Here is a 24,189-nt window from a genome sequence, read left to right on the forward strand (position 1 = left end):
TTAAAGGTGTGTGCCATCTTTTTTTTTTTTTTTTTTTTTTGTCTGTGCTTAGCAAAAGCTAAATCCACCAACCAATGCACAGTGTGGCTTGGAGAGAATCCGCAATGCTTTGCTCAAGCTCAAATGCCAGAGCATCTCTGTACAGCGGCATCTCTGTACCATGGCCCCCATGAACATAGGAACTAGGAAGCTGCTCTTAGCTCCATTTTAGTAAGTTCTCTCAGGTTTTAGGTGGAAACTCTTGCCATCACGTTTGGGCACCAAATGTAGAGGGAAGTTTCTCTGTGTTCTGCCTGGCCCCTGTGGTCAGGATGAATCTCTCCCACCTGTGAGATATTTACATCATGATTCGTAACAGTACCAAAATTACAGTTATGAAGTAACAACAAAAATGATGTTGTGATTAGAGGTCACCACAACATGAGGAACTGTATTAAAGGGTCACAGCATTAGGAAGGTTGAGAACCACTGATCTAGAAGATCACATATGGGAAAGCAGGGTAAGGCTGCAGTGAGGTGTGGTGTGTAACCTGAATCAGGGTCCCCACGTACACCACAGGTCTGAACCACATGAGTCCAGTCTTCTTCTTTCTGTGCCTGTACCACCCTGCCCGCCATTGTGATTGGTTCAGGGATCATCAGCAATGATAGTTACTGAGGTATTAGTCTATTTCAACTTGGAATTGAGAGTCTTTAAATGGGTTTCAACCTACTTAAAAGTGTTTTTGGTTTTGTTGTTGTTATACTTTTAAAACAAGTGCTAGAAGGCTAAAACTAAGAGGTATGTAAAGTAATAAGACAGAGCGAACAAAGACAACCCCAAACTTTCTACAAGTTCTATTCTTTAATCTGGTTTTGTAGGGTATATTTTTCTATGTACTTAATTTCAGACTTCTCTATTGGGCCAAATCTATACTATTTCAATCAGACTTGAGCTGTGGGATATTTAATGGGTCTAGAACTCATAAAGACACTAGAGCTAAATGTAGGTTATTCTTTCGGGTCCTGTGTTATGTGTTTTAATACTTCAATAAAAAATACTTCTTTTTTGTTGTTGTTTGTTTGTTTTTCAAGACAAGGTTTCTCTGGGTAGCCCTGTATGTCCTGGATCTCACTATGTAGATCAGGCTGGCCTCAAACTCACAGAGATCCACCTGGCTCTGCCTCCCAAGTGCTTGGATTAAAGGCGTGGGCCACCACCTCTTGGCTTTTTAATACTTGTGTTCAGTCATCTTTGGATCTTTTACAATAATGGCCAGGGATAGTGTTAATCAATGTAATTTTAGTACTACTTAAAAATTCTATTTTTAGTCAATATTGTCCTGTGTCATCAGAAATAGTGATTTAAACATCAGGTTGTCGTTCATTCCTGTAAGTTAATGGATATATTAACGAGCAATAAAATGGTGTGAAACATCTGACCCCCAAATCTGTACTCTGAAAAGGTAGTCAAAACATCTAATTGTACTTTGAAGAGTAATCTGAGCGTCTTTTCAAAGGCCTGTTTTCTCACTAATGCACAGCTGTTTATTCTAAGACAGTGTTTCTGGCTGACTTCGGTTGGCATAACAAAGATGGATGTTGGTTTCTGTGAGTCTAGCCTGGTTTTTAGTCACTATTCTGCTCAACCTTAGCGGAGACCCATTTGTCTGACAGGCAGTTTCCCTCTGGAGCATGTCTGGCTTTAGAAGGAAGTTTGAGGGTTGTTTGGGGTTTAAACAGAAACTTCAGGAGCCACCACAAGGACACTTCTGTAGCCTGTCAGGTTCTGGAAGTCATCACAATCTACTTCCACAGTGAGTCTCTGGAGCCCCAGATGCGTTGGTGTGATCTGGAACTGAGTACACAGGCTGCTTTCTGGCCACACAGAACCCAATCTGAAATAAAGGTAGAGATGGGTGTTAATTCTCTTCCCGGGTCATTGCTCTGCTGGTCTCCATGAGTTTTCCTTCCCGACTTGAAGATATGGGGCATGAGGACGTGGAAATCAAAGTATGTCGCTGGGAAGCCGAAAGTGATCACAAGACATAGAAGACAGAGCATGCCTCAAGATGGAAGTGTGCGGAAGCCTTTCACCTGTATCCCTTGCTCCTTTCGGCACCTGTGGTTTGGTCTGGTCCAGTTTTTGGTAATAGTACCAGCAGAGTGTAGTCTATAGTTCTACATTTCTTACTGCTAAACACAGAGGGTGCTGCAGGCATACAGAGAGGGTGCCAAAGGTGTTAGCAAGCGGGTGTCTGACCTTCCTGGGCTACTGTAGACCCTTCAGTAACTAAGGGAACAATTGGGATTTTTTTTTTGGGGGGGGAGGGACTTTGCTCTACAATTGGACTGGAAGATCATTAAGTCTAGATAAATGTTGAGGGGTCCTCCTCTCATTTAATGGCAAGAATGACTGAATCCCATGATGTTGTACCAGGGACTCAATAACTGGACACCTGCTGGGAAGGAACCTCAGTGTTGCCTTTAAACTGTATGCAACCAGGAGTGCAGTAGGCAAAATGAAAGAGGATGCTTGCAATGTCTAAAAGCAGCTAGAGGGACCCAGAATACACAGAAACTCCTAAAACTCAGCAAGGATGATGGCAAGAACCACAGAATAAAAGTAGCCAAGACAGAGACAACTATATAAGAGGACATGAAAAAGGATAACCAAGCCAAAGAATGGCAAATCAGAAAAGTAAGAAATGGCTTTCTGTTAGACCTTTTTTTTTTTTTTTTTTTACTGGAAAGAAGAAAATAAATACATATTGCTAGACAAGTGGGGAGAGAGACTATCTTACCATGCTGGAGGGAATGTGGACACCTGTAGCTATCCTGCTACTAAATCTGATAGGATTTGACTAAACCAGTTCATATACTATGACCCAGAAATTCCATGCTTGTACAGATATGATCCCTGGAATCACCAAAGTTTCAGACAAGCTTAGAAAAGGACAGGTATGAGAATGGGACATATATGAGGAAGAGACATGTATGAGGTTGTTGACTGCGAAACTTCATGGCATCAGAGAGTGTGGTAGTTTGAATATACCTGGCCCCATAATCTCATAGGGTGTGGCACTGTAAGGAGGTGTGGCCTTGTTGAAGTAGGTGTGGCTTTGTTAGAGGACATAAGTCACTGTGGGGGAGGACTTTAAGGTCTCTTTTGCTCAAGCTTCACTCATTGTGACACTCAGTCCACTTCCTGCTACCTGAGCAAGATGTAGAACTCTTCAGCTACCTCTCCAGCACCATGTCTGCCTGCATGCCTCCATGTTGCACCATGATGATAACGGACCAAACCTCTTAAACTTGCTGTGGTCATGGTGTCTCTTTACAGCAATAGAAACCCTAACTAAGGCAGAAGTTGGTATCAGGGACTGAGGTATTGCTGGGATAGGCCTGACCATGTTTTTGTTTGGAGGAATTTCGACTTTGGTACTTTGAGTTAGGAAAGCAGTAGAATGCTTTAAGCACTGCTTAATGGGCCGTACTAGTAGGAGCATGGAAGAACAGAACTGTGGGAGGCTGGCTCCAGAGGTTTCAGAGGAGAAGAATTTTAGTATGTTGCCTGGAGATAGTTCTTGTGGCATTTTGGTGAAGAATGTGGCTACTTTTTGCCCTTGTCCAAAGAGTCTGCCTGAGCCTAAGGTGAAGTTTCAGATGAATCCCTTGGCAGAGGAAATCTCAAAACAGCCTGGTATAGATTCTTTTCTGTGGTTACTAGTGTTCATGTTTATAAACATTTATAATGAAAAGGAGCAACCTGAGCAAGCAAAAATACAAGATTTACAGATTGGAGAGAAAAGGAAGCACCAGGAAGTGAAATGGAGCCAAGTCCTGTATTCGAGGAAGATAGATTAAGAGATGGAAAAAAGGGAGTGGTGACTTCAGGGCAAGATCCCACCCAGCTGAGTTTCCAACTAGCGAAAAAGAATTAAAGAAAAGCTTAAAGCAGGGTGTAGTAGTGCACACCTTTAATTCTAGCACTTGGAAGGCAGAGGCTGGTGGATCTCTGAGTTTGATGCCAGCCTGGTCTATGGGGGGGGGGCGCAAAACAGCTTGACCACATTGCTGTCATGATAGGCTTAGGGGCCCAGACACAGATGCTGTGACAGGTTTACTGACTTACTTACAGGCAACACCCAGATCTAGGAAAAGCCATAAGCTAACACCAACCAGGGATGGGTCAGCATCTAAGGGAAAGTATCTGATATCTTAAACATTCCAATTATAAAGATTAGATAAGATTGCCAAATGTCCCTGAGCCTAGCACAGACCTATTTCCCCCTTTTACCAAGATACCCCTAGATAGATATCAGCCCATTAGGGCCCTGAACCCTGCAAATCCCCTCACCCCAACCTCTGCTGTGATTAAAAACCCTACCTTGCCCAGGCTTGGGGCTCTCTGCTCTCACAGCTGCATTGAACACACAGAGAGACCAAGCTCTGAGCTTGAAATGAAGGCTCTTTGCTTTTACATATGGGATTTGGTCTCCGTGGTGGTCTTTTGGGGGTCCCTGCAATCTGGGCATAACAGTCTACAGATCCAGTTTCAGGACAGCTAGGCTTAGGCAGTGAAAAAAGCATCGAAAATGAAAAGCTGGTGAAGATGTAATTGAAAGATCTCTGAGTTCAAGGCCAGCCTGGCCCACAGATCCAGTTTCTGACAGACAAGCCTAGGCAGTGAAAGAAACCAATGAAAACAGGAAGATGGTGAAGATGTAATTGAATGGGGGAATGTTTTAGCCCCAGCAAGCAGCAGAACTTGGCAGCTTCAGCCATGTGGTTCTTTAGGGCTTTAGAGTCAAGGATACAGGAAAGGGGTTATGGAATCTCCCTCCACAACTAAGGTAAGCTGCTGAGGCCAGGTGTGTGTCAGGGGTGTCCCTGCATGGAGGCCTAGAGAGGCCATTTCGTGAAGTTGTGAAGTTGAAGCTTGGATGGCCTTGGAGACCCCAAGATGTTGAAGATGCCAGAGTCATAATTCCTGCTGAAGAGAGATGCTAATAGGGAATGGAACCAGCCCAAGAGAAAGAAGTGTGTTGCAGTCAACAAAGCTAAACAGAGTTGGAGATATGAAGAGTGAAGGGGTTAAGCAGCAGCACTCGTGGCTGGCCCCGGCCCATGGCGGTCGGGGCAGCGGAAGAGAGCTGGATGCTGCGGTGGCGGAAGAATCACGAGCCATGGTTACCTTTTTAGAGCTTTATTAGGAGGAAGGGGAGAGAGAAAGAGACAGAGACAGAGAGACAGAGAGACCGTGCAGAGGGGAAGTGCAGAGGGAACACAGAAAGAGGGCCTGTGGGAGGGCACGCCCGCTTTTTAGGCTGGGATGCTGTCACAGGCTGATGATGTAATAAGGACAGACTCCTTACACAGAGAGCTTTGACATTATAGACATGGAGATGCAGAGTTTGGAGTGTGTCCAGCTGCTTTTCCATCTTGCTTCGGTCCAGTATTTCCTCACTATGCTCTCTTCCCTGTGTTTTGGAACAGTGATGTATATCCTGTGCCATTACATGTTGAAGTATGTGATTTGTTTTTTTATTTTGATTTTATAGGGGATTAAAGTTAAGAGATTGCATGAATCTCAGAAGAGACTTTGAACTTTGAACTTTAAAACATTGTTGTGACTGATGACTATGGCGACTTTGGGACTAAATGCATTTTGCATTATGATATTGTTACAAAGTTATGGGGGCCAGGGAGTGGAATGTAGTGCTTTGAATGTAATGGCTCCCATAAGCTCATAGGGAGTGGTACTATTAGGAGGTGTGGCCTTGTTAGAGAAAGTGTGTCACTGTGGGGGTGGGCTTGGAGGTCACTTCCTGTTGCCTACATAAGATGTAGAACTCTCAGTGGCTTCTCCAGCACTATGTCTGTCTGCACACCACCATGTCCCACCGTGGCGATAATGGACTGAACCTCTGAAACTGTAAGCCACCCCAATTAAATGTTTTTCCTTATAAGAATTGCCATGGTCATGGTGTCTCTTCACAGCAATGAAAAGCCTAACTAAGACAGAGAGTTAGAGGTATTTGTTGCCTGTCATCATGGAGCAATAGGAAGTGGTGGGTGCACATAATGGAGTATTATGTAGCTGAAGAAATGGACTTTACAAATAGATGAAGAGAAAATTAGACATAACAGCAATGTAAGTTAATGAAGCAACAGTAGACTTGTACATTGCTAAAGGTGGTGGTGAAGGGAATAGAAAGGAAAGGAATTAAATCAAATTGTATGCTGTGGTGATTAGTAGAGTACAATTCTTTGTTACACTGAGAGACAGTATGTCCTATCTGTGTGTTCTCTGGGACCAGATCTAACCTCCCTTCTTCACCAGTAATACCCATACTCTTCCTGAATGATCAGGACAGGTGAGATGGGGGTTATGTGGTGCCCTCACAATCCCCAATATCTCCTCCTTCTGTTGACTTTGTGGTTCCAGAATGAGACAGGCCATTTGGTAGCTTTAATTCAACTTCTGGGGATATTTGCTCTATCTTCAGAGATATGGCAAAATGATGGATTATTGTTTTTAAGTCAGTGAGTCCAAACCAGTTGAGATCTTTCAGTGGAATAAGAAGCTTACTGTTGTGGGATCTTTGTACATTGTGTGAAGATATATTGCCATGATTGGTTTAATAAGGAGCTGAACAGCCAATAGCTAGGCGGGAGGTATAGGTGGGACTTCCGGGCAGAAAGAGGAAGTAGGTGCAGAGGAGATGCCAATGAGACATGGAGGAAGATGGACATAAGAATGAAAGAAAGGTAAAAAGGCACATGGTAAAATGTAGATTAATAAAAGCAGGTTAATTTAAGTTATAAGAGCTAGTGAGACAAGTCTAAGCTAATTAATTAATTAGGTTTTGTTTGTTTGTTTTTTGAGACAGGGTTTCTCTGTATAGCCCTTGGCTATCCTGGAACTCACTCTGTAGTCCAGGCTGGCCTCGAACTCAGAGATCTGCCTGCCTCTGCCTCCCAAGTGCTGGGATTAAAGGCATGAGCCACCACCACCTGGCTAATTAATTAGCTTTTATAATTAATAAGAAGTCTTGGTGTTGTTATTTGGGAGCTGACTGGCAGGACAGAGAAAGACTCGCTACAGCTTACAGTCTCTTACCTATATCTCTTCTCTCTATGAATGAGTCCCCTCCCAAAGATGGAGATGATGCAGTTCTGCATGGGCCAGTTTAAGGAGTTCTTCACACGGACTGAGATGGTGAGAGGCTGGTACTGTTCTGTTCTCTCTGGCATCTGCAGGAAGATATAACATGTGGAGAAAGGCCAAGGATGTGGAGCCACAGGCATGCTTTCCTCTGCTGTGCATGCCCTCAAATACTTCTCAGCTCTGCCACCCTGACCCAAACTGCCCAGGTGGCTTCTTTGCCTTTCCCCCAATCTTTCTGCATGTACGCTCTCCATTGCCACACCACACACGGCTTCTGTGGTTTCTTTCTTTGTTTAGGAATCTTGGAAACATTTGCATTGCCTTTGGAATTCAGCTTAGACTGAGTCCTCTACCACCTGCCCCCATCCACCTCTCCAACCTCATCCATCCTTGGCTAAATGACACCCCTCAGACTCCTTTCCTTCACGCTTCTTTGACCAGTCTTCAGTCTTTAACGGCCTTCCCCAAATGTAGAACTAAAAGTGAACCCATTTTTCAAGATTCAGCATGAGCGTTATTTCCTTCACGGAACTATGCCCAAACCCAACAGTTGAAATAAACTGCTTTTTCTTCCTGCACTTACACAGAAGGCAGATGCTGTGTCTACTTTAGCTAATTAGAGCTTCTTGAAGGCAAAGACCAGGTCTTCCCTCAGCCACGGTAGACTTGTAAACAGAAGGGTGATAACATTTTAAAACTGTACTTTATGATATTGGGTGTGTTGCTCTCTAGGAATCCATTTCCTTATCTGAGTAACAAGTACAGTTCCACATCATGAGTATTGTATTAAGATAAAGGCACAAGGCAAACCTTCCACTATCCTGTCAAAACAGTGCAGGGCCTCATGGCTCTTCAAGGTGTTAAAAAAAAAAAGTGATGTTTAAATGCCTGCTCTAAGGTTCAAAGGACATTGTGGAAGATGGGATGGCCGGAATGTAAGAGCTGAAAGCTAAGAAACATGGCTGTGAAATGCTATCTTCAGGACACAACACAGCCATGTCAGACACAATGTCACAGCAGCCACAGTTGTCTGCACTGAGCTGGCACAAGCCTGGGCCTGCCACCAGCCAATCATGGAGCCAAAAGAGGCTCATCAGACCCTACCTATCCCTGCTGGCTACTGATAGATTCTGCAGAAGGGACAGTCATTGTTTTCAGTTGTCTACCCAATGGTGAGCCCACCAGGCACCAATGGATAGTTTGAAATGCATGGCCACATAAATGGCCCTGGTTAAAAATCAATGGGTCATAAAACAAAAGAGTGAGACTGGGACTGCCCCCCCCCATGACACATCTTCTCTAACAAGGTCACACCTCCTAATCCTTCCCCAAACTCTTCCACCCAACAGCCCTATATGGTAGCAGCTAAGAGTAATTCAGTGAATAAGGAGTGCCCACCTCAATGATAAGAGTAGGTCTGCCGATGGCTATGTCTTCCTGAGCAAAGCAGCTGAGGCTGACCTGGGAGTGTGTTGCCATTGCTGTGACTCTGAGGAAGCTGTTCTCAGGTGGGTCTTGCTCAAAATCGGATAAGGACAGGCTAGTGGACATTTTCAGAACTGCAACATACAACAGGCAAGTCAGTACAAAGCGTGGAGTTTCGTGCATGCCATCATCAAACCATAGCTCCACCCATGACGGAGGACTTAGGGTCTCACTGAGCTCAGAAAGATGCTGCATTCCTTACAGCTACTCTGCACTTATCAAGACCCTTGCCCCATGACCATCTTTGCCAACTGAGGTTGTAGAAGAACTCCTACAAACTAGAACAAGCCATGGCATATTGTTCTAGGGGATGGTGGATGACTTGTGTTATGTGACACACTTCAAAACTCACCACACAGCAGTTGCTGATACATGCTTACACAGTTCCTGCCCCTTCTCCCATTCTCCTTCCTTTTTCACAGAAAATGTTAACTATCAAGTGGAACTCTCTCAAGCTCTAGTTCCCGCTCTCAATCTGCAAACATAGACATTGCCTCTGCTGTGACCGCCCCCCCCCCAGGGGATATGCTATCCTCTTGTCCACATTGAGTCCTATAATTTTAAATATGTGTCCCATTGTCACCCACTGCTGATGAGCTGTGTACCCTCAGGCAGAGTATTTAACCTCTGGGTGTTTCAGTTCCCTCTGCTGAGACCAAGAATGATGCTCGCCTCATAAAGCTGTGAGAATAATGAGATGAAGAATATAATGCATTCATCACCACTGCTGGAAAATATTAAGTGCTCAGTAAATGTGAGTTAGAATGATTCCGATTGATTATGATTGATTATTTGCCCGGAGACTATGCTGTCATTTGTAACCCACCTCTCCCAAAGTCTCAGTTTTTATGCTGATTATTTACGTCAGCATATAAGCAGATTCAAAACAAACCGAAGGATCACTCATCTTACACACTGCCCTCCAGCCCAGTAAGCCCCTGTGTGCCCTGAATTTTGGGGCACTCCCTCTGTCCTGGGATTTCTATACCTGCTCTCCAGCACAGACTAGATCTTGAACTCTGTGTTTAAGTTCTCCGAGGCCTGCTGGCTGTCTGGATACTTGGATGTCTCACAGGCCTTTAACAAAACATGCTATAACTAGATTCATCTTTCTCTCAAAAGTTGCATTCCCCTCTTCTAGTGACTCACCCAAACTATAGGCAGACATCCACATTCGCTAGTCGGATTTCTCCTACCCCTTGATGTCTTATTTCTGAGTGCTGCCAGGTTAGCCTGGCTTTTGATTCTGGATTTCAGATTTCAAAACCTCCTTCCTCTTTAACCTACTGGTTCTCTATATTGGCTGCATGTAAGAATCCTTTGTGGCCGGGTGATGGTGGCGCACGCCTTTAATCCCAGCACTCGGGAGGCAGAGGCAGGTGGATCTCTTTGAGTTCGAGGCCAGCCTGGTCTACAAAGCGAGTTCCAGGAAAGGCGTAAAGCTACACAGAGAAACAGTCCCAACCCCAAGCCACACCCCCAAGTCAATTAGATTAGATGCTGGCAACAAGGCTCAGCATTAGGATTATCCCCCAGGTGCTTCAGTGTACGGCCAAGGTTAAGAACAACTGCTCGGCAGTGACCCCTCCATTCCATTTTGCCAAAATGGTCTTCCTTCCTTCCTTCCTTCCTTCCTTCCTTCCTTCCTTCCTTCCTTCCTTCCTTCCTTCCTTCCTTCCTTCCTTCCTTCCTTATGTATGTAGTGTTCTGTCTGTATGCATGCCTGCAGGCCAGAAGAGGGCACCAGATCTCATTACAGATGGTTGTGAGCCACCATGTGGTTGCTGGGAATTGAACTCAGGACCTCTGGAAGAACAGCCAGTGCTCTTAACCTCTGAGCCATTTCTCTAGCCCCAGGTCTTTCTTTTTAAAATGCATTTCTGATCACATTGACACCGCTAATGAAAACTTTTTACTAGCTCACCATTTCCCAGATGACAAAACTCAGGCTCCTGAGCATGACATACAAGACTGTTGACAATCTGAGTCATGGCTAGCTCTCATGCTAACTCATACTATGCTTAGGCAAGGCACAATGATGGGAAGAAGAGACCCAGGACAGGCAGAAGGCTGCTGCAGTCCTGTAGATGAGACTATCCTTGCTCCAAATGCTTGCCTGTGCAGTGAGATTTCCTTAGGAGTTTTGTAAATAAATTCTGATTGTGTGTACTACAGAGTTTTGTTTCTTACCTAATTGCCTGGGGTGTAGCTCAGGCATAGAGCTTCCCCAGGTGACTCCAGTGTGTGACCAAGTTTAAGAATGACTTCAGGGAATCTTAACCCTAAAATATATAGCATTTCTGAAAAGTCCCTGTGCCTGACCTCATCTCAGACCAATTAAACAAGTGCCTAAGGAAGAGAAGGGGCCTTGTACATCTTCCCTCTGTCTGGAATGCCTGGTGCATTTTTCTGTCCATCTTGTCCTTCTTCATTCTTCAAAGTGGCCTGCTATGAGTCATCTGGATACAGATTGCCCCAGTCTAGGTGAGTCCTTTCCTGTCCTGAGCGCTGTTGGCCTCCTCAAATGCTTTCTCCCTGCCAGGATGGGTTGGTTTACTTATCTGATTGCTGTTGGAACTGTGGTCCTCTCTGCTGCGCCAGGCCAAATGTATATGTGTTGAATGAATGAGAGAGTGGGCACCAGGAGCTAAAAGCCATCTCTAGAGACCTGTGGGTGGAGCCCAAGATTGAACCAGGTGTGTGTAGGGTGTCTGCTGGAGCCAGAGAGAGTTACCTTGGTTGGTTCTAAGCCCGAAGGACTGCTTCCGCCTCCAGAGATCAGTGGCAAAGACTCCATTGTAGTACACAGCCTGGGCCCTAATCACCAGATGTACCTCCTTCTCCTGGTCCGTGGGATTAGTCAGGGTCACTGAGACATGACCATTCCCTCTGAAGGGGATGGAGCTGGGTGTGTCCAAGAACAGATACAGGGGATCAACAGACTCACAACTCGGAGGGTATATGGCATTGTCTTTCCTGTGTTTCCTTCTTCCTTTCTGGACTTTCTCCAGTACCTCTTTTTCTTGAGGAGATCCTGCAGAACAGAAGAGAGAAAACAGATCTCTTACCCATCAGGTACAGATCCTTCTGGGAAAAGTGTAGGACTGAAATGTATTTACCATTTCTGCCCAGATACCAAAATCATAAACAGCTTTGCAAATGTCTCAGGCTTTGAAAACAAGTTTTTCGACAAGTCAGTGCTGTCCCTGGAGATACTTTTTGCAAGAAATTGTCTCTTTCTCTTAGGGGAAAAGGAGCCATGGAATATTCTTGAGTGGGGAGATAACAAGGACATTCGCATCTTAGGACATTTATTCTGGAAACTGAACTAGGAAAGGAAACTGTGATGGAGAGACCAGGGCCAGGGAGTTGCCATCCTCCAGGCAAGAGGTAAGGAAGCCCCTGGAGGAACCAGGCCGTGGGAAAGCGTGCAGAGGACAGAGTCAGGCCAGGGCAGTGCTGTGAAGGGGAAGGCTCCAGGGAGTTACAAGCCTCCAGATTTGGACGAATAGACAAAAATGCTAATAGAGAGAAGTAGTTGGGGATCTTGGAAGGGAGGGAGAGAGAGGTAGCGTCCTCTCCCTCAGTCCTGGAAGTCTTCTGGACAGGAATTGGTACTTAGTGCTTTGTTTCATAACAACAGTTCTCAACTGGGGGCAATTTTGACACCCCCCACCCCCCCAGAGGACATTTCGAAATATATGAAGACATCTTTGGTTATCAGGACTGGCTAGGGTTAGGGACTGACATCCTATGAACAGAAGCCAAGAGCACTGTAGTGCATCCTACACCTCAACCTCCTACAGTGCAGAACTGGCTGGTCCAAACAGGTGGTCGTGCCAGCCAGGGTTGAGAAACCTACTTTTATTTGATAGGTACGTCTGTCTGGCCCAGTCTCCTCCCCTCATTTACTATCTCAGGTGAATAAGCCAGTTCCCTTTGCTGGTAAGTACCTTCAGGATATTTGTAGTTCTGGGTGATGTCTTCACAGCGGTCACTGCCCACGACCTTGGTGCTGATGCTATTGCCAACATACTTTTGGTTGGAGTCGGTCAGTTCTAATTTCCCATCTTCACAGCACTTCCAGACCACACACGTGGCGTTTACTGCAGCAAAAAGGTCTGATACTGCTGGGTCCAGCTGAAGTTCCCCCTCCTTGACTGCCCTGACTGGGACCAGACTGCAAGATTCCAGGACTGAGGGAGAGAAAGGCAGATGAGCAGAAGAGCCACTTAGACCTCTGCTCTGTTCAGAGATCATGGTGTCAGCCATTTTCCTGTACATTATTTTTTCTTCTCCAGAATCAAGGTCAGAGGTAGGAAGTAGACAGGCTTCCTGAGAAAGATTCAAGGATGAAAGTCACAATTATGCAGTGAAAATACTTCTAGGTTCTGGCCTGTACCAGAAACTGGACAGGAAGGACCTCAGAAGAACATGATTGGTGCACAGCCTTTATACCAACAGGCTATGAACAGCTACCTTCTTGACCGATCTCTATGTGCCAAGCTCTCTGACAGTTTTGTTCCAAGGCAAGGAGGCATCATTCCTTGGCTGCTTGAAGTTGGATCTCTAGGCTTGTGATTACTACATGGCCTCTTTCCTCCACACACAGACATGTCCCACCCTGCCAGGCCCTACTCCGGAATACCCAGATCCATCTTAAGACCCTTTGCCCTTCACTGAGATGATATTCCCTTGCCCAGGCTTGAAGTGGGCCTAGAGTTCATGCAAGCTGTGATGAGGTAGTGGACATCTTTATGCCCTTGAGCCTGTTGGCATCATCTGGCCTCCATCATGCCTTCTACTTCTCCTGTTTTAGAGGATAAAGACCCCCTTTGGACCACATGCTGCTCCTAGACCATTTTCAAGGGACCTCTTTGGCTCTTGCAGCCCTGGTTGGTCCTGGGCCCACCCTTAGGCTTTACCTCCAACTCCATTAGGAGCTCTTGGGTGCAGAATCTGCCATCCGTCATAACCCTGGGGCAAATCAGGTCTGTTCATCCAGCATTCTACAGAAGTTTGGAAGACCCTAAAAGTAGCAAAGACAAAACTTCAAGTGGGGAAAAAAAAGGCATATGGAGAGAGTCTAGAAACGTGGCTTTAGAGAGTTGTTGCCATGGGGACGGGAGGGCATTGCATAAAAAGAACAGTGACATTCCTAGAGAGGGGTATACATTCCATCACTGACCACCACCACCTCCTGAAGGTCTGCTCTTAGCCCAGGGCCCGCCAGGTACGGGGGTTCACACGGAACTTGACACTTCAGAGCCCTTTCTGGTTTAGAACCCTTTCTCCTTCGGGCTTCTCACCAGATGCGGCCCCTCTGTCCTTCGCCATTCAGGAGTCCCTCCTCATCGTAGTACTCATCCACCAGCAGGCTCCCCTTGGTACCCTGGGCTGAAGCAAATGTGGTAACGACACGTGCTGGGATGCCCAGACAGCGAAGCACTGCGTGGAAAAGCCGTAGAATGTCAGAGTGGGCAGAAAGGCCCAAGGCTGGACAGAACCTGTCTTAAATGTCAGGTGACATTGTGGAACGAGGAGGAGTCTGAACTGAGCAGATGAAGGCTGGTAAATGACCCACAAATTATACAGTATGGGAGTATAAAGCAAGGGGGAGATTTTTGAACACGGAGGCTTGCTCTGTCGGGGAGAGTGGGGGGGTGTTTGGGGAAGAAAGTAAGTTTGGGAGCAGAGTTTGTAAGTGAGCTCAGATTTGCTGAGGGAAAAAAGAAGCATCTGGTGGCGAGATCGGGTGGGGGAAGGCTGTGGAGAGGAGGCAGTACCTGCTTTAGGAAATGTCCTTCCCACACGGGAGGCCAAGGAAGAACTGAAGGTGCAGGCTAGCCACTACAGCAGCCCAGAAGCCTGACCCGAGTGTCGCCTGCCCTGTACCTGTGCAAACAACAGCAGCAAACACCCAGGCCTGAGTCTCATACACAGGTCGTCCTTGGCCAGTGAGCCACTGCCGAAGTATAGGCACACTGCCCCGTCGCTTGTGGAGTGAGGTCCCTTCCTGGGCAGCCTGGGTCTGTGAAATAGGCAGGACACTCTTCTTCATGAGAGCATGCAGCTGTTGGGGCAGATGCGTGGTTGTCAGTGGGAGTCCTGTGGCTGGATGGCTTCCAGGGGCCAGCGAGGTGTGTTCATGGAAGCTTGCCAAGCATGTGACTCAGTCCCGGGAGCTTGTCAAACCAGCATGCTGCAAGCTCCATCTTATACTCTCGCTGCTTTATACTCTCAGAGCCAGACCCAGGACTCCTCATCTGAATCATCCTCCAGCTCCAGCCACGGGGTGGAGCGTGAGAACTGGGTCTACTGGTCCTCAGCTTCCTCTGCCCCAACTCCTTCAATGTTGTTCGCCCTGGGTTCTGGAGGCTACTTATCTCAAGGCCCTTCTTTCTTACAGAATAGACTTGACCCACATTTCAGAGGGAGACTGAGGGGTATGAGAAGAAATGAAGCATGTATTACTTCTCTGAGAGGGCCTTATGAACATGGTGTACTGGGTAGTTTTATGTTAACTTGGCATCGCTAGAGTCATCTGAGAGAAGGGAACCCCAACTGAGAAAATGTCTCCATAAGATTTGGCTGTAGGCAAGCCTGTAGGGCATGTTCTTAATCAGTGATTGATGGATGGGGCAGGGTCCAGCTCATGGTGGGTGGTGCCATCCCTGGGCTGATGGTCCTGGGTTCTATAAAAAAGCAGGCCATGCAAGCCTCCAGGTTCCTGTTCTCTTTGAGTTTCTACCTTGGCTCCCATCGGTGGTCTGTGACTTAGGATATGTAAGCCATAATAAACCCTTTCCTCCCCAACTTACTTTTAGTTATGATATTTCTTTTTTTAAAATTTTTATTCATTTTATGTACCAGCCACAGTTCCCTCTCCTAGCCCTCCTTCCACTCCCCCCAGCCCCCTCCGCTCCACCCCCCATAGCTGTGATATTTCATAACAGCAATATTAACCCTAACTAAGACATATGGGAAACACCAATCCACCTTTATGGTCTGCATATTCTTAGGAACATTTAGAAATAAAACAAGACCCTTGGCTCACCATAGCAGTAAGCATTGGGAGGGATAAGGCACATCTTCCCTCCGTGGACTCAGCCTCCTGGGGTGGGGGAGGGGCTAGGAGTAAGCGTGCTCTGAGGAAAGCCAGGCCGGTTTCCTGCCTCTCCTGGCTTCTCTTAGATAAAGCCATCTCTCTCTTTTTGAGGACTGTCTCCCGCACCCGGGGAGAGGGGACCTATTTGTGCTCTGAGAGCTTCCAGAGCCGTGAAGGTGGGTCCCCTCCATCCAAGCTCTCCTCCCATCTCCTCTCCCTCTGGTTCCCCAACCTCATGCTCACCAAGGCGCCCACCACACGGGCCACATGTGCAGGCTGGTTCCATTTTTCCACTTGCTTGTCCACACTCAGTAAGTTCAGGCTGAGGTCCATGACATCTCTCTCAAACTGTAAGGACAACACAGGATGAGGTGAAGGGTTCCCCGGCCAGGCACTATCTCACAGGACAGTTCTATTATCTTGTTCCTCTTTCAAGTTTGGGTATTATGTCTTCCTCACCTGCCTCAACATCCACTGTGGGTGTTGTGGCTCTTTCCTCTTCTCCCTGTACCACCCAGCAAGAACCCAACATCCGGTCTTTTGTTCTATGGCCTTACTTCCTGAGAGGGTGTGAGCTCATGAAGATTGGTATTGGGCCATTTTATTTATTTATTTTTATTGAAATAGGGTCTAACTATGTAGACCAAGCTGACTTTGAACTCACAGAAGTCTGCCAGCCTATGCCTTCCAAATGCTGGGATTTAAAGCATTTCAATTCATTTAATTTCATTAATTTCTACTTAGCGAATGGCTAATGTTTGTACAGGAATTGAACCAGGTATGGAAGACTCCGGGTAGCTCCTACTCTGGAGGAGCCCGTGGTTGGGCTATGGCCCCTCAGGTAACAGACCATAGCAATGTAGCTCAGATCTAGGAGAGTCTGCAGATGGCATAGTGGATCAACTCCTCTGTCTTTAAGGACTGGGAGAATCTTCCAGAAAGTTATAAGGCTGGGGAAGTAGTATTCTAAGAGGAATACTACTTCCTCTTAGAAGGAAGCTAGTTCGAACTGAGGATTCCTACGTGTCCTTGGAGCTAGAACATGGATCTCTATTCTGAGGACAGAGGGGATTTAACAGAAGCTGGATTTGCCATGGCACCCATGAAGAAAACTAGCAGCTCTGGAGAGTGGTGTAATGTGGTCCAAAAGAAACAGACACCACAAGGCTGAAGTGGACTAAAGAAATGATTCCTGCTGAAGGGCTTTTGAACCTGCCAGCCTTGTTTGGCCTGAGTGTTGAAGGTATGGAGTAGCCAGTGTTCTTCTTATCCTCTAGAGGTCCCTATTACCTGACCGAAGTCCCAGGGCTCCTCCTGAATGCAGGCAGCGGTGCCCAGGTAGATAAGGCCATTTTGGTTCAATACATATTCAGTGCGTTGAGCCTCATTCTGAAGAAACACAGCGTCATCTGGCAAGAAACAGAAGTTGAGGGCCTGAGGTTGCCAGGTCTGATCTCCATGCCCAGGCTTCTGCCCTCACATCTCAGGTTGGGTTTGGGTTCAGCCTTTTCTTGCATCTCTGGACATAATAAAGATTCAGGAGGGTCCTTCTCAATGCTCACTCAGGACCTGGCCCAGACACACGATGTCAGTCAGGGTGTGGCCCAGAACAAATCAACCTCAAAAAGCCTAGTGGTTTCCAGAAGTTTGCAAATGAGAGCCCTACTGGGAAAAAAAAAAAAAAAAAAAAAAAAAAAAGGAACATCCTAGGGGAGTTTCCCAGCAGCCTGTTAAGTCTTTCCTAGAAGATCAATTTGTAACAACAAAAAGGTGTATGGGGGGGGGGACAAAATAAACAGAGCAAGTAAACACAGGTTAAGCAGAGTGAACATGGCACACAGGATGGGAAAGAGCATTGGGCTTCAGTGGGGAGAGGTCCTGTGGGTCCAGGGCAACCACAGGCCCTTCCTGGTGTCTCTTCCGATTCCCTCATCCAAGGGCGAGGCCGAGTGTCATGAAGAGACTACAGGTCGGAGAACAGCTTAGGGGAGTCAGTCCCAGTCATCCACCTTGTCTGAGACAGGGTCTCTTCCCCCCCGTGTAAGGCAGCTAGCTGACCTAAAAGCTTCTGGAAAGCCTTCCTATAAGCATGTTGTGTTGGGTTTCTCCTTGGATTCCGGGGATGTGGACTCAAATCAACAGGCTTGCCCAACAATTACTTTTACCCACTGAGCCTTCGCCTCAATCCTAGACACCTTTTAGAAACGGTTGTTCACTTTAGGAAGCTGGAAGCAGTGTGGGGGTCAATTTCTGCCAGACTTTCTCTCTCAGCCTTGGTGGTCAGGGTGTGTGTGTGTGTGTGTGTTGGGGGTACTTAGACTAGTTTCTGGGAACATTAAAAAAAACTCAAGAGAGCTTCTAGGCTACAGAAAGTAAGCACTGGAGAGTTGCCTAGGCTCCCAGTACTGTCTTTGCTTCCTGTGAGCTGGGATTAAAGGCATGTGCTACCTCACCTGGTCCATCTGAAACTCTCTCAATCGTCTCTCAGAAGGGCAGAGCCAATGGCTCTCCAATGTCTGTCTATCTGAGTTTACGTACATGTGGATGCTCTGGTGTACATCTGTGCATTCAGAGGCCAGAAGAACACATTGGATCTCTTAGACCTGGCTTTACAGGTGCTTGGACACGTGGCTTATTTGTATGACCTGGGACCCAAGCCTTCATCATTATGATTGTGCAGCGAGCCCTCTAAACAGCTGAGCTATCTTCCCAGGTCATTTCTATACTGCTACAGTAAAGGGCAGAACTTTGAGTTCATCTCGAGGAATCCAAAATAGCCTGAACCGACACCCGAGTCTGGTAGGAAGCCAAGTGTATACTTTTAATATGAAGTCCCGGGGATACCAAGATAGGACCCTACGAGGGCATCTGTGGGAATTTAATGTGGGTGTTGCCCACAGGGCCTGGGGCAGGTGCTCCTTGTTGGGACTGTGTCCTGGCTCTGCTTCCCTTCATCCCTGTGCAGCCAAGTCTAGCTTAGGTCCAAATTTACCTCTATTCCAGGGATTAAAGAGCAGTGTGACCTGGCCCAGGGGGTATTGTTTCCTGCCTGACACCTGAAGCAGGAGCGAGTAGTGGCCAATGACAGCATCCACAGGCGTGCTCACGGAGATGGTCCAGCTCTGGGCATCTCTTTCTTCCACTGCTGCACTCCATCCTTTTCGGTCCCCCAGAGAGGAAATCGGGAATATGGCTTGAGTCTTGTTGGCCTTGGAAGGCTGCTCTCCTGAAATCCCAGTCATAAATTGGTCATTTGGACTTCCAGGTCACAGCTCAGAGTAATAAATCAGGGTGTTACAAAGATGGGAGGAAGTGCCAATTAACTTTGGAGGAGAAGGAAAGAAGTCTTATAATGGGGAACAGGAGAGGATGATGGGGGAACACAGGCTCTCGGTGTCTATAGACCTACATCTACGAAAGGGTCACAGTTTACAAAATGGGTGTAATAATCATACAACCATCCCTCCGATCTAGGGGTATTGGTTCCAGGACCTCCTGCAATACCAAAATCCAAGGTTGTCTATGACTCTTTATATAAAATACCATAGCATTGCATTTTCTTGTTACTCTAAATAATCTTTTGATTTCTTATGAATCCTTATACAACATGAATGCTGTGTAAATAGTCACTATGCTGTATGTTTTAAGAATTGATGAGGACGAGGGAAAGACTACTTGACAATCTTTGCCCAGGTGTGTTCCATCATGGTTGGCTGATTCTGAAGGAGAACAACCCATGGACATATGGGGCCTGTGAAGGGACTAAATTAGATACTGCCTGTGAAGTCCTTGATTCAGTAGCTGATACATAATATAGATTTCAATGACTAGCACAGACTAGATGCTATGCATAGCCAGAGTTAGACCCCGCTCAGCCTGTCCTACAAAGCTGCAGCCAAAGAGAAGCTCTTAGTGGTGCTGCTGCTGAGCACTTTGGAATCGTAAGAAACAGAATTCTTTATGCACATTATCATGTACATTACCACAATAGCTCCTTTGAGTAGCAGGACAGTTTAAGGCCCAGCTACAGCGTGGACCATCTATCTGTATGTTGGTCTTCTGAGAGGATGCGGGGAGAGAATCCCTCCAGATCCCCGAGTCCCCATAGTGGTCTAGGCCTGCCCCACATACCGGTCTGTGCCATGAGAGTCACTCTCTTCAGGGCAGTCAGAAATTCGTGGACCGGGAAACGGAAGGTCAGGGTAATGGTGAAGGACTGTCCCCTCCTCAAGACAAGGTGTCGGGAGCTGATGCCTTTGGTGTGGTGCTCCTCATTGTTTTCTGCTGCTTGTAAGTCACAGCTCTTGATACCCAGAGCTGTGTGGGGAAAAAGGGAAGTCATGGGTGTGAGGTGAATGCGATAACGTGAATATAAAAGGCAGCTTCCAAGAGTGGGGCTCAGTTCCCTGTCAGCTGTGTGACCTCAGCAAGTAGCTCTTCTGAACTCCAGTTTTCTTCTCAGACGAATCCCTTGCAGAGTTATAGGACATGAATGAAGTTATACATGTACACATTTATGTGTTTGCATTCATTTTACATTAGCACAATGTCCAACACTTATTAAGACCCATTAAATGTTATTACTTTCTGGTTCCGAATCCAAACAATGAATAAAATCCAGAGTATTGCACACTCTTCATACCCACTCTTTTTTTTAAGGCAGGGAGGGGCAGGTGTATCCTAGGCTGGTCACGGACTTGCTGTGTAGATGAGGTTGACCTCGAACCCCTGATCCTCCTGCATCCACCTTCCAGGTGCTGGGATTACAAGTGTGTGTTTTATGCAGTGCTGGGATTGAACATGGAGCTTGTGCCTATTAGGACAGCACTCTACCAACTGAACTACATTCCTAGTCCCTCACTCTTAGAACACAATCAGATATTAGAACTGGTTTGGAGATCACTGAGTCAAATTTCAAATTCTCTTGTCTTAAAGACAACAAGAGTGAGATTGAGGCTAGAACCAACTCACCTGAGATAATGTGTCTTTTGATCTCGAGGCTCACCATCTCCTGACACTTGAAAGGAGGTGGCCTGAGTCTACTATGACAGACTGTCAGTCAATCTTTATTTTACAGAGAGGAAAAATTAGGAACAAGGAAATTTTTTTAATGCTCAGCAGGGGCTGGAGAGATGGCTCAGTGGTTAGGACCACTGACTGTACTTCCGGAGGACCTGGGTTTGATTTACAGCATCCACATGGCAGCTCACAACTGTCTATAACTCAATGTCCAGAATACTCAATGCCCTCTTCTGGTCTCCAGAGGTACCAGAAACATACATGGTATACACACATACATACATACATGCAGGCAAAACATTCATATACATAAAATAAAGTCTTTTTAAAAAATAAAAAAATGCTTAGCAATCCTAAGGAACAAGACGGAAAAGTAAAAGTTTAATTCTTCATGTATTGAAGGAGTGATATACATTTCATTTTGTTGACAGCAGAGGCTCTCCATTGGGCGCCTCCTCAGCAAAAGACAGCCTGGAGTGTTTTCATGGGCTCAGCTGCTGGGAGGGAGAAACTATGGCTTTTGCTTGCAAGTGTGGAATAAGATTGGATCTGCTTCAAGGAAATGATCTGACCCTGACACAAAGTCCTTTGGGCTCCGGGACATGTCATGACAAGTACAGGGGTCTCCCACTTTAGTACCCAGACTTCTTGGCTGAGTGCTCGAAAACAGAGGGAAATAGTGGGAAAATATCTTGTGTTCCCTGCTTTTCCTGTCGTAGTGATGGAGTAGATATACAATGATATGTGATGACCTAATACTGGGGTAAAGAAGTGACATACTGAATCTGAAGATGTAAAACCTCCCTGCACATCTGGTCCTGCTGTTCCTGAGTGCCCTTTGCATCCGGTCTCCCTCTCACCCACCAGTGAGGTGTTCATGTCATGCAGCAGATAAAACAGCTTCGGTTAGGCTGGGATTTGTAAATCGAGCAATAGCAGTGGCCGGAAGCCAGCAGTGACCCCTCTCTGCACACTGGTTCTGGGGCCGGACTAAGTACATCGGTGGGATGGTTGAAATGGACTGGGTGGTCGAAAGGTGAGCTGTCACATGATTTGAGCCCAGGTACACTGGGCCCACATAATAACCACAGAATCCTGGCAAGAGCTACCTTCCACAGTACTCTGTTCCCCTAAATCACTCACCCCAGTTTATAGGCATCGCCCACTGCCCTCTGCCCCTACCCCTGCTGGGAGCTTGCTGAGGAACTGTTATTTCATTTTTGCATCCTCTGCCTAGCAGTACGCCGGACACAGTTGATTTCCCAGTCAATGTTTGCTCCCTCCGTGGCAGGACAAGAACGTGGGATCAGCCCTAAGTAGAGTTTCTCAGATGTGCCTGGGGCTCAGGCTTCACCTCTGTGGACACTCACAGCAGAGACCCCAGAGTTTCTGTGCCCGCTCAATCTGTCTTATTGCTTTATGACTGTTTCTTCCCATTGTGCTTGTTCACAGACTCCTCCCGTCCTTTCTCTCCTATTAGACTTTGAGGAGATGACAGCCTCAAGATTTCCCAGGCATCTTTATTTACTTTTCTATTGCTGTGATGGAGAAGAAAAAAAATAAGGTTTATTTCATCTTACAATGTGTAGTCCATCATCCAAGAAGTCAGGGCAGGAACCTGGAGGCAGAAGCTAAAGCAGGAGCTGTGAAGGAATGCTGTCTACGGGCTCCCTCAGCCTACCTTCTTATACTATCCAGGACCACCTGCCGAGGGATAGCACAGCCCACAGTGGGCTGGGCCCTCCCACATCAATCACCAATTGAGAAAATGAACTGCATGCTTGCCCGCCAGCCAGTCTGGTGGGGATATTTCCTCCATTGAGGTTCCCTCTTCCAAAATGACTCTAGCCAGTGTCTGCTGGCATGAAAACGAGGCAGCACACCAGGTGTATCTCATTTGTTCACAGCCTAGAGAGTTGTAACCATTTACATTATGTCGACCTTGGGCAGTGAATATAAATCCATGATAATCACCATCACCATTCCACTCTCCTCACTGAAATTAAAATCACCATACAACCACGTACCCCATATTCACACCACCACCATCACTTCCCTTCCTCCCCATCCCTCGCACCTCACACACACTCCTGTCACCTCCATCACCAGACCTATTTCCTTTAATAAAAACATGTCATGATGCCAGCCCTAACAGCCAGGAGCTGGCTTAGCTTACCTTGTCCCATGGCTGCACGCGACTCAAATCCACTTGAGCGCAGGAAGTGTTTACCTTGAACTGTTTCCTCTGGGCTCGCTCTCCAACTCTATCTCCACAGTGAAAAGATGGGAAACTTGTATCGGTTTAAAGGTTTGTGAAAAGCAAATTTCTCTCTCTCTTCTCTGAGCCTCCCGGCGGGTTTCTTGTCTCCTGCTCCCTCCTTGCCGCTATCTCCCAGACCAGCTGCTGGGAGTGACCCTTCTCCCCACCATCTCTCTTAGCCAGAAGACCTAGGCAGGGTTCTGTCTGTCGGGCTGGAGTGAGAACTCCCGGGGAAGACTGCTGCTGGAAAAAACGCAAAGCCTGGTTCTTCAGTGACCCCCGAGACCCCCGGAGATGTTTCCTGGACAACTCTAGATGCAGCTGCAAACCGTGGGTCCACATCCAGCTCTGAATCTCCGGTCCTAAGTAAATTCTGAGCAGTCACTTACCTCATGTATGTCTGTAATCCATCTGCTTGAAAGAGATAAGGAAATAGAGTGTGTTGAAAAAGAAAATGCAGAAGCCAGGGCCCTGGCTCTTCCAAGATGACCTGGTCGTGGACAGCCAACCAGAGGTTTAGAATTGTTTGGGCCTCAGCTCTGACCCTTCCATTTCCTCCTTGTTTAGTCACTAAGGATAAAGACACAGGAAAGGATGCCCTGTCTACCCCCTGGACTTTCTAGCTCTTTGCCTGGGCTTCCCAGTGTGTGTCCAGGGGCACACTCGGGCAGCTGGTGTGTGAGATGACACAGAACAGACCACATAAGCCCTGGTTCCTGGGGACAGGGAAGCAGGGGTGGGGCAGAAAGGTGCTTCTGCTATTCACACTTTACAGCTTTTAACTGTTACCTGCTTGAAGAATATCATGATGCAAAATAAATAAATAAATAAATAAATAAATAAATAAATAAATAAAAGAGGAAGAAGAAACTACTGCCTCATACCCCTAGATAATACTTTTCCCCTAAGAATTAAAGAAGTAATTTGTCATTATTTAATTTTACCAAGAAAACACAAATCTAAAAATGATGATAAAAAGTGGCTAGGATCTGGATAGCTCCAATATTTTTCAAGCCAATATAGTAATTTCCATCCCTGTAGTCAGCAAGCAGTTGGAAATGTAATGAAAGCCCTACCTTGTAGAACGTAACTTAACAATGAAAGATGAAATATACCAAAAAAAAAAAAACCCCTTAGGAGTGTGTAAGGGCTGTGAGGGAAACT

At 46.5% G+C, this 24,189-nt stretch overlaps 1 protein-coding gene across 1 annotated transcript; it reads right to left on the reverse strand.

Moving 5' to 3' along the window:
* Positions 1–1,714: 1,714 nt before the first annotated feature.
* Epb42 (erythrocyte membrane protein band 4.2) lies at positions 1,715–22,951 on the reverse strand. The gene is made up of 13 exons (XM_059259540.1): positions 22,942–22,951; positions 19,878–20,063; positions 18,739–18,972; positions 17,037–17,155; positions 15,990–16,094; positions 14,534–14,711; positions 13,948–14,086; positions 13,564–13,667; positions 12,592–12,834; positions 11,373–11,672; positions 8,552–8,712; positions 7,106–7,239; positions 1,715–1,877 (listed from the first exon to the last, which is right to left on the reverse strand). Exons 1-13 carry the CDS (start codon positions 22,949–22,951, stop codon positions 1,715–1,717), a joined length of 2,076 nt encoding a protein of 691 aa, XP_059115523.1.
* Between the last annotated feature and the right edge of the window lie 1,238 nt (positions 22,952–24,189).

Source organism: Peromyscus eremicus, chromosome 4 (assembly GCF_949786415.1).
Source record: "Peromyscus eremicus chromosome 4, PerEre_H2_v1, whole genome shotgun sequence".
Classification (NCBI taxonomy): domain Eukaryota; kingdom Metazoa; phylum Chordata; class Mammalia; order Rodentia; family Cricetidae; genus Peromyscus; species Peromyscus eremicus.

What these genes read in the sequence shown, in the direction of transcription:
- Epb42 (XM_059259540.1), bottom strand. An exon ending in GACTCTCATGGCACAGACCG is followed by an intron (nt 18,973 to 19,877) that starts GTATGTGGGGCA and finishes CTGGGATTTCAG; the next exon opens with GAGAGCAGCCTTCCAAGGCC. An exon ending in AGCCCTGGGACTTCGGTCAG is followed by an intron (nt 16,095 to 17,036) that starts GTAATAGGGACC and finishes TTGTCCTTACAG; the next exon opens with TTTGAGAGAGATGTCATGGA.